At 30.0% G+C, this 18,120-nt stretch overlaps 1 protein-coding gene across 4 annotated transcripts; it reads left to right on the top strand.

Annotated features, from left to right (window-relative positions):
- Window positions 1-7,010: 7,010 nt before the first annotated feature.
- On the top strand, window positions 7,011-17,582 carry LOC106679225 (uncharacterized). Of its 4 annotated transcripts, none has more exons than XM_067053689.1 (8): window positions 7,097-7,221; window positions 9,086-9,153; window positions 9,218-9,293; window positions 10,916-11,083; window positions 13,005-13,169; window positions 13,928-14,058; window positions 14,921-15,094; window positions 17,062-17,582. In XM_067053689.1, the coding sequence occupies exons 4-8, from the start codon at window positions 10,968-10,970 to the stop codon at window positions 17,139-17,141; spliced, it is 666 nt and encodes a 221-aa protein (XP_066909790.1). In that variant the 5' UTR covers window positions 7,097-7,221; window positions 9,086-9,153; window positions 9,218-9,293; window positions 10,916-10,967; the 3' UTR covers window positions 17,142-17,582. The 4 variants fall into 4 exon arrangements, with proteins under 4 accessions (XP_066909787.1, XP_066909790.1, XP_066909789.1 ...); XM_067053688.1 differs by having other exon boundaries at window positions 9,203-9,293; XM_067053686.1 differs by lacking the exons at window positions 7,097-7,221; window positions 9,218-9,293 and adding an exon at window positions 7,011-7,090.
- Window positions 17,583-18,120: the final 538 nt, after the last annotated feature.

The raw sequence follows: 18,120 nt of genomic DNA, 5'->3' as shown, positions 1-18,120 counted from the left end.
TATTAAAACATTGTATTATTGACCTTTAGAAAGTAATAATTTTTAAAAAAGTATAGGTCATTTAATGAAACAAATTTTTTAAAAAAATGTTTCAAACAACGGCCCGATTTTGCTTAAAAATTCCAAATATTTAGGTTATAACGAAAAAATAATTCAAACAGGATTCTTCATGGATTCAGATATTTTGAAATCGCCATAATTATGATTTTTGCAAAAATATCTGTAGTCAAATCTTCTGGCGTTTAGGATCATTGATTTAGGAAAACCGCAATCACTGTGCTAACATTTGTGATGATAATTTTTAAATTATCATGATACTGATTTTTTTTATTATATATATTTTTTAATATGTATCTTATTATTGCCATAGCTACATATTAACAAAATAATATATCAGTTTCTACCTAGGTATATTGTTTATAAGTATATTGTGAGGTTTTCCATAACTCCGGAGCTTAATCGAAAACGTAAAAGTGCTTTTAGCGTCGGCTCAATTTTGCCAACAAGTTTCCAAAAATTTAGTTTTGCTGAAAAAAAAATTTCAAGACATATTATGAATTGAGAAATTTTGAAATCACCATGTCGTCTTTACAATATCTTCTGTAGCTGTACTTTCAGGCGTTCGATAAGAGAAATGTTTGGCTTAACATTTGCGAGGATGCCTAATGCCTGCAAGGAAATTTTCAACTATGACGATACTATCTTATTATGCTTTATTTTTTCCTTAAATATTATTATATTAAGGCATAACTACAGATTAATAAAATAATAATATCAACTTTTTTTAATATAAAATATGCGTGATACATTTTTCGTAAGTACAAATGATGTTTTCAATTTGTTTGAAGTATGAAAAAACTGTATGTAGTTGTAACGTACACCGTTTATAACGACGAAATTTTCCTTTCACTTTGGAGGATGTTAAAAACAATTTAATCTGTACTTTATCAATATTTTCAATAACCGTCGAGTTCATGGTTATGACTATACTGAGAGTGTGCTAGGTTATCGAAGTGGAGTTCAAGACCTAATTTTGAAGTGTAATTCAAGGCAATTTTATATGGCGTCTGATTGTGGTTATCTTAACCTTGTGTTGTCTGATGCTGCCAAGTTGGTGGTAAAAACAATCACAATTCTTTCTATAATTCAAAGAATATACGCTGTTTTGGTGCATCTACTCGAGGTAGATAATCTTATTGAAGGAGTTACCAACATACACACTAAAGAAACTCTCGTACACTCGATAGTAGAGCTTAGTGCAGATTGTCAAAGCAATAAGGAACCAAACAAACATTTTCCTTCATTAGAAAATAAAGAACTTTAAAGGGTTCATTTTTCTTAAAATATACCTAATACTTTAAATAATTATTAATTTTAATTAGGTTTTTGTAGTTTTTATTTTTCCAATTTCATTCATTATCTTTTTTTAAAGGTAATATTAAATAAACTTTAATTAATACCAATAAATATTTTATTTTATATTAAAGTTAGTATATTTTAATGAATGAATATTTTAGTTAGAAAATGCTTGTTATGTTACTGCCCCAATTATCTACTCACTTTAACTCTACTATACAGTATTGAACGCGAGATTGGTGGACACAAATAAAATGTTTTACTGTTCTTACTGTTTTATTAGCTACGGTTAAATAACATAAAACGTTCTTACTGTAGTCAGAACTAACAATACAAGTACACACACAATTCTTAGTGCCTTCCAAATACTGCTATAAAACCGTTGCAAGCCGGTATAATCGATATATTCACAGTTTGGCATAGAGCAACATTTATACAATAAAAAATGAATTTTTACATCTCACTTTAACATATAGAAACCTAATAATTAGAATTTACAATTTTTTCATCCTCTCTACTAGTGTTTGTAGGTACCAAAAATGGACACTTGCTGAAAAGGAAGACCTTATAAAAAGTATTGCATAGTATATATATCTGGCCTGACTATATATTATAGTATATCTGAACCAAACAGAGAATTTACTATATAAATAAAGCACTTACCTCCCTAATTTGTATTAAAATTAATCCTCGCTCGTTTCAGAACAGATATTTCTATATTATTTACTGTGGCAGTATTTTCCCATTTAATTTTTCAAATGAGCCTTTCTGTTGACAGATTTTATACTCTCGGACACTCGTTAAGAGAGCTTAATGCAGATTGTGAAAGCAATAAGGAACCAAACAAGAGAAGTTGAGAATCAGTACTAATGATTCAAAAACCAATAGTGAAACACATAGCTGTTTGAATTAGAAAATTATACTGTTTAATTATTAGTTGTTAGTTTGTAGAACCGCATCATCGATGATGTGAACTAAAAAAATACCACAAGGAAGAAAAATGGATATTAAAGCTGCAATTCTGTCATTTGAGTTTTTTTTTCATGCAAATTGAAAAATCCATAAGAAGATTACTTTGATTCTCTGACAACATCGAAAGAAATAGTTGAAAGTTAAAAAAATTAGCCAATTTCTCTAGAGATTACTTTTTTAATCGCATGTTTTTGTTTATTTTCGGAAGTTCAGTGGGTAAGGCCCCATACCCTTAATTCATGGACCCGGTTTCTAATCTGGTTGTGGCAGACAACTTATTTATTCTGGGACGCTCCTGAGTTGATTCAGACTCTTAATAGGTAGTTCTTTGATTTTTTTTTTCTAGCTAACTCCTGAATTTCTGAAACCAGTCCTGTACCGTATCTCTTTTCTTTGCGAAAACAAGTAAAGTTGATCGCTATTCGTACTCATGTATGACCGACCAATCTCTAGTCCTGATCTTAATAATCTTAATAAAAACGAGATAACAACCTTAATTAATAGAAAAGGAAAATAAGAACAAACAAACTAGGAAACGTATATTACAATAAATTAAGTAGATAGTAGATGGCACTAACAGCAGATAAGATATAATAATATAGATGTCTGAATAAAATAATGGAAAAGTTATTAAAAATCTTACAGTCCTCATATAAATAAAGAAATTAACATCGAAAGGTAAAGAAAAAACTTTATATAATGAACATTTGGAATTAATATAATAAATTATGTAAGTAATGACGGAAAATATATAAATAACGAAAACTTGAAATTAACGTAATAAATTTTGTAAGTAATGATTAAAAATATATAAATAATGAAAACATTGAAATTAACATAAATAAATGTAATTAATGTAATTTAATTAACATCTGAAATTTCTAATTTGGCTTCCTTCTTCCCACCGCCACACGTTGTTCCTTCCTTATTCACCTTTCCTGACACTCAGTATTTATTTGAGCTTATTACTTTTTACTCATCTGTATTACTATGCATCTTTTACCAATTGAATCATCGTTTATCGTTTTGATTCTTGCCCATTATATCATATACATCGTTAATTTCAATTTTTTATAATTTATATATTTTTAATCATTACTTTCATAATTTTTATATTAATTTCAATTTTTCATTATTTACATATTCTCCCGCACCTTTCACTAAGTTAGTTTCTTTATTTACATGAGCACTGTCTGATTTCTACTAACTTTTATTTCATTATTTATTTTTTATAATTCTAACCCCCAGAATATTATATTTCATCTTCTGTTAGTGGTATATACTATTTACTCAATTTATTGTTATATGTGTTTCTTAGTTTGTTGGTTATTTTATTTTTATTTTTCTCTAAATTAAAGTTGTTATCTCGTTTTTACTTTCAGTCCTGATGAAGGTCTGAAATTCAAGTCGAAATGTCGACACAAATAAAATAAATTTTACTTATTTGTGTGTAATTATTGACCGCACCCTTCAACATCTCCTTGTATTGATTTTACGGTCAACGAAAAACATCTCATTAAAAATGAGCTCATAAAGTGTATTTCTTAATTTTTTCTTGTTAAGACTTGCACATAGTTTGGGAACAAAATTGATAAAAACTATCCTTCATGTTCCCCCGAAAAGCTTAGCGCTTTAATTAGATGCTATGAAAATTGTGGTGTTAGATAAAAGTATTAAATTTACTGATTCGTGATAGAATTTTTTTCACCCTATTCCACGATGGAGATGAAATCATTTTATGGCAAAGAACCTATTTCATCATCTCGCAGAAATCTCCGGGCAACAGAGATTATTGAGCAAGCGGGATAGGATGCTTTGGAATGAAGTAGGAAAAAGCGCTGTACTTGTGTTTGATTTCATCATTGGCGAATCACTATGCATGGTGGTAAATAAAACCAGGAAAGTTTTCCAAGGACTTCAGATTGAAGTGTTAGGATTTTGTTCACGTAGACGTGTTTTGCTAAGCCCAAGGTAATTGGGCTTTTAAAAATAATAGTCTAAAAACAAAATAAAAACTGTCAGATAGTTCTTTTTTGGTTTAGGTTCAGATCGGCATTAAAAATCTAAATTTATTTCCTTGGTAGGTTTATTTTATTGAAGGACATTCTAACATTTTCTATAACTGTCGATTCTAGGCTCATTGTCTTGGAAACTATCCACCGCAACGAAATTAATAATTATATTAAAAAATAGAATGAAAATATTTCCAAATGGTTTTGACATTATACTACATTTTCTGATAGTTAGTCATCTTGAGAAAAGCAATGCCTCAGTAAGAAATAAATCACTTTTTTTTAACACGGGCTACCTACTAAGCAAGGGTGGATTTGATTTAGATCATGGAAAAAATGGACTCTTTCGTCCGTACCGGACAAAATCAATAACAGTTAACCGTCCTAATAAAATGTAAATTGTATAGTATACAATCCTTAGATTCATTTTTTTTTTCATTTTGTTCAAATAATTTACAATTATTAATTCTTTCCGGGAAGGAAAAAATAGTCGGTTTTGGTTATTATAGACAAATCAAATCCATCCTACTAGGAGACCTGGACCCTGTATCATAATGAAGTACAAATTAATACTATTAGTCTTGTAGATTTAACTTAATACTTACACTAACTTGTACAATAGTAACTTGCACATTACTACTTTTTAATTCAATTTTAGGCATCCCTATTATGAAAAAAAATAAGTATTATTGTTATTACCACGTTGTTTCCATACTTGTATTTATGAACCAATAATTTTAGCTTTCATTATGAAACAGGACCCTGGAGCCCATAAGTAGTTGCTTACATTGCTACAATCAGGTTTACATCCAATGTATTCTTCAATGTGGTGGGACTATAAATAAAACAAGAAAAGTTTTGTTACGGCTTTATATTGAAGTGTTTGTGTTTTGTTCACGTAGAAGTGTTCTTTAAAGAATAGAATAGAAAAATTCTTTGTAGTAGTCTTCTCTTTTAATAGAATTTAGCGCACGAGATTGTGGACTAAATTTGGCATTACAACAAAGGGTTTTCTTCCTCTCAAGGCTGTTCCCAAATTGATAATAACTTAAGAAAAATTTGATAAAAACAATGTCAGAGATAACCAATAACCACTTGAAAGAGAAAAGAGGTAAATTCACAAAAATAGCAACACAAGTAACTAACCAACCGTGTAAGCATAGAAACGATAGAAAAAGTTGCAATTTAGTGTTTCTCATGTCTTCCAACAACTCTTGGTCGCCCTTCATCTACTAGAGTTCCCAAAGACTAAATGATGTGCGTTTTGTCCTATTATGTCCATTTTGTCTTGCGGTCTGAACAAAGTTCAAAAAAGTGGACAATGTGTTTGTGTTTACATACGATCATGTAAACCTAAGTATTACATATATAATTATATATTTTTATTATCAGGTGTATATAGTTGACCGTAGATTACTGATTGGAGAAGATGGTCGGGGGGGGGGACAAAAAAATATGTATTTATGCCGACGTTTCGACCTGATTTTCACCAGGGCTATAAAAACAAAAAGACAACAACCATCATTTAAAGAGAATTTTTTTTTTTGCTCTCAAATTGATTATTTTATCTCTACGATCTTTTGACCTTTAGATTTCTGTTTATGTAAAGTCTTTTGCCGACCTGCACTCTAGCGGCTTTTCCTGCAATTTATAACAACGTAGCCTGGATTCTCCTATAATTTTAGTCTCTCATTTCGTACTTTTTTCATTCCCCTTTCTCCATTTATTTCTTCTTATCCCCTGTTCTTTTTTAATTTCTTTAACTAATTCTTTATAGATTCTTTCCACTGTATCCTTTATTTGTTGCTAACGTTTATATGTATATAAATTATAATGTAATCAATTTACTACTGTCTTGTCTATAGTTAGTAATCAACTAACTTATATTTTCATTCCATTATTGTGTATATTTCAAACTTTTTTAGTCTATTATTTATTTTATTTATATATATAGTTTTATCTATTTTATTTTTATTTTTATAATTTTGTTTTTCTCTTTAAATTATGGTTGTTGTCTTTTGGTTTTTATAGCCCTGATGAAGACCTGAAAATCAGATCGAAGCGTCGGCATAAATAAATATTTTGTTTGTTTATTTATGTTGTTCCTTTGCTGACTGCACCCTCCCGACCATCTTCTCCAATCAATATATTTTTATTCTTTGAAAGTGTATAATGAATAATAGTAATAATTATTATAACATTATAAATTATTAAGTTAACCAATAATAACTTCGGTTTCAGTAGATATTGGTTCATGTAGTTTTATATCAATTATATAAATGAACTATACGTCACATAATATGTTATTAAGGATATCGATATGTACTAAATTATAAAGTTGTATCTCTTATGCACTTATTTCCAGGAAAAATTACTTATTTTTTTGGTTCAATCTTCCATTCATGATTACAAATTGATATTACGTTTAGCATATTCGGGATTTAAGCAGAAGAATATGGTTATAGAGAAATTGATCGTGTGCGACATTCGGTTCAGAAGAAATTTCAAGAGATCATATATATTAATATTTTGTACAGGATGTTTGTTAAATAGCTTCGTATAAATAAGATTTATTTCAACAATTTATAGACAACCTGGTAGGCAGAAGGAAAAGGAATTCTACACTGTATAATGTTTAATACGGTTATACGTCAAACGATGACAAAACTGACGTCTTATCGAATGTCAGAAGGAGGGGTTACAGTGTGTGTTCGTCCTTCTCCATAGAAGTTGCCGACGCCATGGAAAAGGTAATTACTCTTCTGATCTTTTTTTCTTTTGATCGCTCCCGGATTATCTTCTTATTGATTTCACACCATCAATCAAACGATTATCCAATAGATCTTTTGTTTGGATTATATTGAGCTACAATTTACGATCCGTAAGTTTTTAAACTAAATAATCTGATCTTTTAACTAAACCTACATTTTTTTTTGGAAGTAGAGCAAAGGATACAGACTAACATAAAAAAATATTTTTGTAAGGACAGAAACAATTGTCTGATTTCAAATCATCCCTGTTTTTTTTTTAAAGGGAAAAATTTATAAACAACGAGTGGAGGCATCTCTTCATCATTACCCCTCTGATTCTGATGCTCTTTATTTCTTCCTTGGTTTCTTGAAAAAAAAAATTACGTTTAATATGACAATATATAATATCAATTAGAATAAAGAAATAAATATAACAATCCGTTGTTCATCAAGCTAAACAACATCACAATTTTTCCAATTTCAATACTTTACATGAGAATAAAAATAATATTTGCGGCTGGTCATAACAAATCATTAAGGAAAAATCTCAATAGTTATAGAATTTTCAGTATAAAAAAAAACAATTAAAGCAGAAAATACGAAATACTTAATTTAATTATGGTAGTAACTCATAATAAAAATTATTTTTTCCGAAATTATTAAATTTAATAATCTTTCCATCATCTAAATATTATCAGAAATATTACCACATATTTATCAGTTCCTACTAGCTACACATTGGCACGTTTGAGGTCAATGTGTGATGAACTTTAGTCTTTTATTTATTTAAAAAAAAAAAGAATTGACTATAATTAAACTGTAGTACGTAAATAAATAACTCTATTTTATAACAAGAGCGTAGACAAGTCAAGGTAAAATCTACTATTAATGAAAAGTTAGAGGTAATGGTTTCATTTTACAATGCTAATTTATATTAAAATCTATGAAACAAAATTACTATTTAGTTCAGGATAAGTGCTCCAGTTATTTACAGTGTAAACTTTGTTTTTATGTATTAAGGGTTTGAATGTTTTTACCAAACTATTAATACAGTATAATCTCAGTAAATACAATTAATAGTATAATATCAGTATTAATCTCAGTATAAACAGTATACAGTGTAATCTCAATGATCCGAACTAATTTCTAAAGGGGGATATTCGAATTACTGAAAAGTTCGGATTACAGGAAGTATTAGGAAAAACGATACTCTCATACACTCTTTATCTATCCATTAACCTTTCATCAGGACTAGGAGTCATATAACATCGCTGGTCACGTGGATGGCACAAAAATCTACTAATAAGTTGAATTTAAACACACTTTTGTTTAAAAAAATTTCACGGAACTAAAGTTTGAAGATTCACATTTAATGACACATTAAAAAACATGTCAGAAGTAAATTCCAAAAAACTCAAACTAATAATTTTTTATAGCACAAAACTGTTAACATGTTTAGTTCAATTTTAACAAAATAGTTCTTCAATATGATTTCGACTGGATATTGAAACAATTATTATTGAACATATGTAGGATATACTTATCAATTTGATCTCGTTCATGGTTAAGAAAAAAAAAAATGTTTCCTTTAATTTTCGTTGACTAATAATCCTCATTAGGAAAAGAAAACTGTAATAATAATATTTAGTAACAATTATTTGAACCATTGTATCAATATCTATACGTATCACTATCGCTATTTTAGTAAAGGACTTAATCGTCGTTTATTTTTATACGATAACCGATAAAAATGTGGATTTTTTCTAAGTACTCAATAATTTTGCTTGCTAATGTACATGGTGTGAACACTCAGGAAAAATTTGTCTTTTGGTTAAGTTCTTCTTGTTATTGTTTAGGACCGTGTGAATATGGCTTAGGAATTTTCCATTTATATTATATAGTAAAATATCTTTTTAAAAATATAGTATTAAGTTTAAAATGAAAATTAATAAAATCCTACAATAGTCATAGTCAAGACGTCATGATATTTTTCAGGTCTGGCTTTCCACTTTTGCACTCACAACGATTTTCATCTCAACAGAGTTGGCGAGTGCTGAAATTATGTGAGTTGAAGTAATATTTATATAAATACCCTGAATTATGAAATGATAGTTTGGTTATCTTTAGCTCACGGCGTGTCTGAGGCTAGGGCTACACAGCAGGAGACTTGTGACTTAAAGGATTGGACTAGTAACGATAGTTAGTAAGTTGCCCCTGATCTCCAAGTCACCACTAGTCACTCTATGTGTGGTATTAGCCTTAAAATTCATTGATATTAATATTTTATTTTTATTTTGGTTTTATTTCTATCTATCCGTGGCGCTACAGTCCAATTTGGACCTTGGCCTCCTCAATGAGTCTTCGCCATGTGCTCGGTCTTATGCGGCCGCTCTCCAGTTGCGGATGCTCAGAAGTTCCCTGGAACCCTCATGACGGCACCCTCCCATCTCAGCCTTGGCCTGCCTCTTCCTCTGGTCCGATGCAGCCTACTGTTTAGCAACCTCCTCGGGATCTCAACAGCTGGCATCCTGACGACATGGCCAGCCCAGTGCAGCCTCCTCAGCCTTATGTGCTGTATCACATCTCCCTGTATAACAGCTCGTAGACCTCCCTATTGGTTCGCCTCCTCCAATTCTCGCCAACCTTGACACAGCCAAATATTCGGCACAGAATTTTTCTTTCGAATTATTTAATGAATAAAGGGGATGTGAAACAAAAAAAAAAAAAATTTCTTTCGAAGATCAAGATTTCCTTTCCTTCAGCACTTGTCAGGGTTCAGGCTTCCGATCCGTAAGTGAGGACTGGCCGGATTAGTGTCTTGTAGAGTTCATAATTAATTTGTGTCCATCTTCTTCAGCTTCTTTATAGCACTCTACATTACAAATAAATTAATTTAGTTATTATCATAATTGAGCTGGATAGCACAGTAAGTAAGATGCTGTTAGAGCATCAAGATACTAGAGTAAGACTAGAGCAGTCAAAGTTGTTCCTAAAGGGGTCCTGCACAAAAAGAAGTAACACTCTTCTTAATATGGACAGGAGCACTCTATGATGGGGGACAGGTCTATACACGAGACAATGTCAGTTGAAGGTTCTGCAGAAAGGATGATGAGACTGCCTACCACATCATCTGTAGATGTGATAGATTCAAGGATACGATTCCTTATCTTTGGTAAGGATCGCATCTTAGACCCTAAACTTTGCGAGACGGTTGATCCGTATACAATATTCAGATTCGCAAAGACAACTTATAAAGTTCTGAAAAATAAATCATAATTCGTCGTATACCGAAAATATAAATAAAACATTTCGAAAATACGAAAAAAGTGATGCCAATTCAGGAAGTACAATAATAACAATAAAAAATGTAAAAAAATTATGTATAATTTTTACAAGGAATTCGAAAAGAAAATTTAATATACCAAAGAAATAACAAAATGTACAACCCCATTTATTTTAGAGAAAGTTCCAAAAAAACTAAAGACTAAATACTAATCGGGTGAAATGAAAATATTTTCCTCATTGAGTATCCTTTGTTTAAAAACTCATTTATTTAATCAAAACGTTTCGGGAAGTCTCTTACTTTTCAAATTAATTTTAATGTAAATTGCTAAGTACAAGAAGATAGAATGATGACACCCAAAACGTTGAGATTAAATAGATTAGTTTTTGAATGGATACTTTCAAGTAATAATTCCAACTATGTACATACATATCGCTTGTTTTGCTTTAATATTGGCACTTATAAACGCATTTATATATTTATATTTTTAAACGTTACATTTTCTAATATCAATTACTCATTAATTGAAATTATTTTTATAGCTCGACTCCTACAAAAGTGGTTGTTACCAAGCCTGGACCCAATGCACCTGATATGAAGCTTGGAAGAGCAAGTTGGAATTCCAGTGATGAAAAAGTAAAAGATAAAAATTCCACTAATCTAATAACTGAGAAGGCGGATCTTAAAAGTACCTTAAAGGAGAATAATATGTAAGTACCTGAATCAAAGTTTTTAGTAAGTTTAGAATTGGGAAACTATACTTATCAACTTCTTTCCGGCTGGTACAATTTAAAAAAGTAGTATGCCTACTTTTGGCAAATATTTCATCAATGATTGAGTACCCGATAGAATGATTAAAAATATCAATTCGTAACATAAAAACTTAAATATCCTTTGTTAATCTACAGTAGAAACTTGACAAGCCACTTGAATTTAACAGAAATCATGAACAGTACTGATCGAAGATTGAACATAAAGAGCGTCGGTATTATCATGGAATAATCCACCAAATTTCTTTAGAACGACTCTGTAATATAACAACGTATTCCTGATTAACTCTGCGCAATTTTTTTTTTTTTAGGTTGAAAGCTCATCATTTCCGCATTACAAACAAGGTAATACAAACAGGGCGGGTGTTCTCAAAATTAACAGTCTAGTGGCCTCTGTATGGCTTAGTTCGGGTCAAGGTCATTGAATTCAAAAAAATTTAAGGGTTCATTTTTCGCCGTTCCTACTTTGCCACCAGACTGCGCTAAATGCCTGAGGAAGAGATAGGTGTTAATGTAAGTTGGGTCTTACGATACCGTCAAAGTTTCGATACCGTTATTCAGTCGAGTACATGATATTTGACAACTAGTCATCAAAAGAGAAGTACCAATCCTTACCTTATTTTTTGTAATTTACGAGCCGAAAGACATAAAGGCATATTTAAGGAACAGAATCCGAAAAAGTTGGGATTCAATGTGGGCTGACGTACCTCTCACTAATAAACTAAGAAATGTTTAAAAAAAACAAAAGTGGACAAGTGCCATAAGAGGAAACAGAAGAGAAGAAGTGGTTGTTGCAAGAGTAAGAATAGGACATTCCACATTAACACACCTCCACTTAATCACAAAAGAGGACCAACCTATATGCCAAACCTGTCAGTCCCCATTATTGATAAAGCATATAATTGAAGAATGCTCATCATTTCGTCAAGCCTTCGAAAATAATAAAATCTCTCGTACAAGAGCATTGGCCCTTAAAGACTTAGCAGAATGCATAGACAAAATAATAAAATTTATGAATCTCAAATCACTCAGGTCCACATAATTGTTATACTTGAAATTTAAATAAGTCGGGGGTGAATCTAGGTCTCCGTGCATAGAAATGGTAAATTAATGATTAATAAATTATAGGCATGATTGATAAATTTATAGTTTTGGAGGATAACAAGATTTTTCTTGAGACATATTCCATTTTCCTAACCCATTCTAATCATTGGGGCTCCCCAATATCGTTCCCCCTTGGACAATGCTAGGTCTAAAGTCTTCTGTGGGAAGTAGAAATAAAACTGCTTTGGTCGGTGTCATATTCTGTTGGGGGAACTTTGCTGGGATATTGGTTCTGGGCAGTTGGTGGTGGAGGGAATGTTTAGTAATGGCTAAAGTGGCTAGGTTTTGCCATAAATCCCTAAACACAGGAAAGAAAGAGTCGAGATTCGACTAACCCCTACGAGTAGTAGGAATACAACACGCTCACTTATCATAGACTTTGGGTTACAATAGGTGATGGTCAAAATGTATAGATATGGAGAAATGAATATGATAGTGATAAATGTTCGAATTTTCGTTGTTCTGCTGTAGTTATTTCCAAATGTAAGATACTTTGGTTTAACAATAGGTAGATTCTCCACACGACTGTGTCATGCCATTGTATAACTTACATCAAATTTACTTATTGTATTTCTAATGCAGTTGTAAATATCAATAAATAAGATTTTTTAAAATTTAGTTAATCGGATAATGGGACTTTTTTTATAATTTTCAGATATCTTAAGAAATTTTCTTTTAATTTGAAAATCACTACACTATTTTAGTAAATATGTTTTTTAAACACGTGCATGTTTTAAGCCAAAGCATTAATTGATAGGTCAGAGAGCTCAGAAATAAAAGAATGGCCCTCAGTATTTGTCTTACAGCCGCATCCAACACATCCTGTCATTTGTTATGCTGGAAAATCATTAAACATCAACAAAAAAATCAGCAATGACCTTGAGATTTCATCCATAAACACAACGAATGATACTAATTCCAGGTAAGTACATCTTATATCACTTCTATTCATTCCGGAAATAGTAGACTTCAAATCAAACTAATAATGAATTTAAAATTCTTAGTGATAAACGATTATGAAATAGCGAAAACTTAATTTTATTAGGAACTTTAAACTGAAATAAACATGTCAAAAAAAAAAAAAATTTAAAATATTATTATTTAAAAATGAATAAATATAAACTCTTATTTTCGTATTAAGTTCTTTTTTTTTTTAAAAAAAAAAAAGGTTTAAAAAGTTTAAAATAATTGAGCATTAAAAATTAATTTAGTAACATTGAAAATTTAATGATATTCGTAATTATTTGAATAAAGTTTGAAATTTAATAACTTAAAAAATAATTTATATTGGAAGATTAATAGTTGATAGTCTATAATCTATTTTATAAAGGAAGCGTAATTCTATGCGAATTTAATGTAATGCACAGGCCAAGTAGGAGAACCTTTGAAGAAAAAATATAAAAATGTTTTTTATCAAACCTTTGAGACACTATCCTCTGGAAAGTATTAATAATATTAAAAAAAGTATTTTTTTTTTTTGTAACTGTATAGTTAACTAAATTATTTAAAAAAAAAACCCGCAGTATATTAGGTTTCAGTAAACACAAAATAAATATCATTATTAAAATTGTTTTGTTTTAGAAGAAATTAATGAAATTGTGGAATATTTCTATTTTTTTCTTCTAATTTCTAACACAACTTAAAGTATATTAATGGCAATATTAATTACTCTGTTTAAAGCACCAGGAGCACCAAGCAATTCGTTTTGAGTTCAGATCCCCAGTACCCTGTGATTTGTCAAGAAGTATATACTCCTCCACTCTCGGTGAATAATGGATCTACAGTGGAAGAAAATGTTACTATTTCTAATAGTGAGTCGATTTATGATTTTTTTTTTTGTTCGTACCCTTCATAAAAGTATAATAACATTATTAGTACATGGAATATACACATATATATATGCAACATCTTATAATGCATCATCTCCGTCTTATGACATTATAAGATGTTGATTACAGGGTCCAATTAAGGTAGTATAGAATAACTTTGATAATTAAAGTCATGTTGATATATGATTAAATTAACAAAACCATTGTAGGATAAATTTTAATCCGGGAATGTGAAAATATACTTTAAAAAATTATAAATCTGTTTTCTTTTTTAAATTTATTGGAAATATTTTAACAAACACAATTCATATGGCAACAAGAACATCACATCAAGTTTGTGAAATTGTATTACAAGGTATTGATGATTGCTTAATTAATTCCAGACAAATTTATGATATTCATAATATAAGTAGAAGCTTTTAAGATAAACCATTTGTCCAACAAATTAAGCAACAAAATCCTCTCGCAACCGGTTATTGAATTTATAAGTAATTATTTTAAATCTCTCTAAAAAGCTTTAACAATGCTTAATCATAAATTATCAGTTTACTATTTACGTTTTACCAGTAGATGTAAAAATAAATTATAATATTTTTCTGAAGTTTAAATTCAAATAATACAATATTAGTTCTGACTTATTGTAAATGTTCAGAAATTACTCAGATATAAAATTTCAATAGTTACATATTTTATATTATATTTTACTTAGTTACATATTATATATATATATATATATATATATATATATATATTACGCTATCAATTTTATTGTGCTATATTTTTAATTATTCATTGTAATAATATTGTATTGTATTAATTATGATATTGTAATATGCATTTTCAGTCACTTGCATAAGAAGAGATTACGAAAATGACATTTCTGCTATTTTCCTTAATAAAGTTGGACCAATACAATCAGCTTGGAATATATTCAATAGTACTATTGCCTATGACATGCACAATGTTAAGAATATAGATAGCGTTGGTGAAATAAGAATGCTGAATGAAACCATAGTTGGTAAGTATTTTGATTCAGTATCATTCTAAAATCGTTAGGAATTTTATATTCATAGTTAAATCAAGCAAAATAAAATAAGTGAGGGGATTTTTTGAAGAAAAGTCTGTCAGTATAACTATTTAATTATGTCTTTCCTCCCCTCCACTTTTATTTTGCAAAGTATCTTGTTTGGGAAATTATTGTTTTTTTTTTCCTGTATATTTCAATTATAACAAGTCGTTTGAGAATAAAATTAATTGGACGTTGTTGAAACAGAGTCGTTTCTATTTAATGATATTTACTACTATATTTAAATAACAATACATCTAGTAAATTTGATTTATGATCATCTATCAAGATATGATACAGGAGTATAGAAGAACTACACATTGGTAGCACTCTAGTAATAATTCCACATTAGAAGGTCTCGAGGCCATCTTCTTTTCAGAGGCCTCGGAGGATTGTCAGGAACGGAAGAGGAAACAAGGTTAGGTGGTTAGTCAGTGCTGGAGCTTATTGAGTTTATAATGGAGGGATTGAAATTTGGTTCGAGTATTTATGGGACATTAAGGTCTTTATGGATGATTTTATTTGTGACAAAGTAAGGTGCACTGAGGATTTTACAAAGGATCGTAATTGTAAGGATTGGATATGAAAGGAATTAGAAGGTAGAGTGGAGCCCCAAAGGTTGACTCCGTATGTCCAAATAGGCCTAGTATTGTCATGTAGATCAGTATTTTGTAATGCATAAGAAGTTTAGACCGTTTATTTTGTAACTGCTGTAGTTGTCGGAATCGACGTGCAGTTTGCTGTCTTTTCAGTCTGGTGTGAGGATTCCAGGTTAATCGTTTGTCCAGATGTAGTCCAAGGTAGCGGATCTGTTGGACAGGGGTATGAACAACATTATTAAAGGATACTGTAGAGCAGTCGGTAGGTTTACGCCGAAGGGTAAAGGCAATTTGATGGGATTTGTTGGAATTTATTTTTAACCTCCAATTTCTACACCGTTCTTCGAAGGTGGTGATATAGGATTGAAGAATTTTGGATGAATTAAAGAGTTATTATTAATTTCGAGCACATCGGCTTAGCTGGTGGGGATAGTATTGGTCGAGATATCAGCTATATAGACTGTGTAGAGGATGGAACCGAAAATAGTACCTTGAGAAACACCAGCGAACTGAAACATAAGTGTAACCAAGAAATTAGTATTTCTAATGGGTAAGCGAAAGTAATTGATGTGACTCGATAAAATTATAACAGACCATCTACACATTAATCCTTGACGTTTCTCCAACTTTAAGCAAAATTGGAAGGGCTGTTTTCGGAATAAAGGTACATCCAGACAAATACGCATGCGTATGCGTAGGAGAAAATATGTGATAGATTTGTAAAACTTTATACTAGACCATGCCAATACTTATTCCCTAAGTTCCATCCGCTTCTTTAACTTGCTCATTCGTAAACAAATAATGCACTTTTTCATGTCTAAACTTATTTTCTTCAGCATATATATATATTAAAAAAAAGGCTCATCTGATTCTTCCCAAGTTTTAAAGAAAGTGGAAGATTAGTGTAAAATGGATCTTATATCAATTGCATCGAATTCCGTCAACTAATTCGTTTAATCATACAAAAATCTCCATTCTGAAAGCATTTATATTTCAACAACAGTTACAATATACCATAGATTTTATTCTCAAGCCACAAATCATTAACCTTTAAATATCCAATGAAAAAAAAAAACATTTCAAGAAAATTCAACTAAGAGTATCTATTCAAAGAGCCAACGATATTTTAATATTATCATTAGATGAGGATTGTATTTTTAACTGATTATGATTTATTTCATCACAGCTTTGAAGGCTTTTTTGGCATTATCATTGATACTTGTGATTAATATCTAATTGTCAAGAAGGCACATATCAAAATGCCTAAATGGTTCTCTGCATATCACAATAATTATCTGAAAATTAATAATTCATTTTCAGGTTGTGTAGAATATGGAGTCATAGATGATGATAGACGCCTCAACAATCGTACAATTGCATCTCTACTTGGGGTCGGTTGAAAATCTAATGCTGTCATGAGTACATGAAATTGACTAAACTGACTGAATAAATTATAGGTTTAGATTTATAAAAATATAAATAGTCCTTTGTATGTAATTATTTGTGCAATATTTGGTTTTCTTTTAATTATATATTAATTAGTTATTACAGAAAATCCAAATTTTAATGTCGTTTAATCTGAATTTACTGAATTTTAGTATGTTTAATTTCGGAAAAATAATTTTGCTTATGATGATATTCGTAATATACATTTTAATGATTCTAATACATTTTTTTAGTTTAAAATGTTTTGATTTTTATTACCATTTTAATTTACGAAGATTAGAGACCGTCTTTACCAATTATGGCCAATAACAATGTAAGGTATGGAAAAAAATAAATTAAACATTCTTAGGCATTACTTTTCCTGATATTTGATTAATAAAATCATGAATTACTTCTTCGATATTTTTTTAAGTACATACATTTTCACCCATTTTAATGATGAACTGTTTAATCTACTTTTTGCAATTCATTATTAATTCTTTTTAATTTATCGATCAAAGCCGTTGGGTAAAGATCGTATTCACTAAGATTTAATATAAAATCTATCCTGAAACTGATTTTGTAACCTGTCTGAGAAGTTCGTAGTTAATATTTGTTAATGTTTACTTGATGTATGAGTGTTGTTCTTATTTTTTAATTCTGTTATGTTGTCATACAGCCCAGTCAAATTACACGAAAAAGGTTTGGTAAATCGGTTTTAAAAAACAAATTTTTGGGATCTCTCAGAATAGAATTCATAGCTTCGACAAACATGTAAAACCGATATAATAGCCTAAAAGTACTAACAATTTGTTTTTTCAATTTTTATTAAATAGCTCCAAAAATGTGCATCGTACAGAAAACCTAGTACTATTATTTTTCAATGATAACAATTGCTACAAATTAAAACCTAGTACTATTATTTTTCAATGATAACAATTGCTACAAATTAAA

Source organism: Halyomorpha halys, unplaced genomic scaffold, assembly GCF_000696795.3.
Source record: "Halyomorpha halys isolate HHAL.00 unplaced genomic scaffold, Hhal_1.1 Scaffold185.1, whole genome shotgun sequence".
In the NCBI taxonomy this organism is placed as follows: domain Eukaryota; kingdom Metazoa; phylum Arthropoda; class Insecta; order Hemiptera; family Pentatomidae; genus Halyomorpha; species Halyomorpha halys.
Note: the sequence above shows the minus strand (reverse complement) of the source record. Positions and strands in the feature narration are given on the sequence as shown.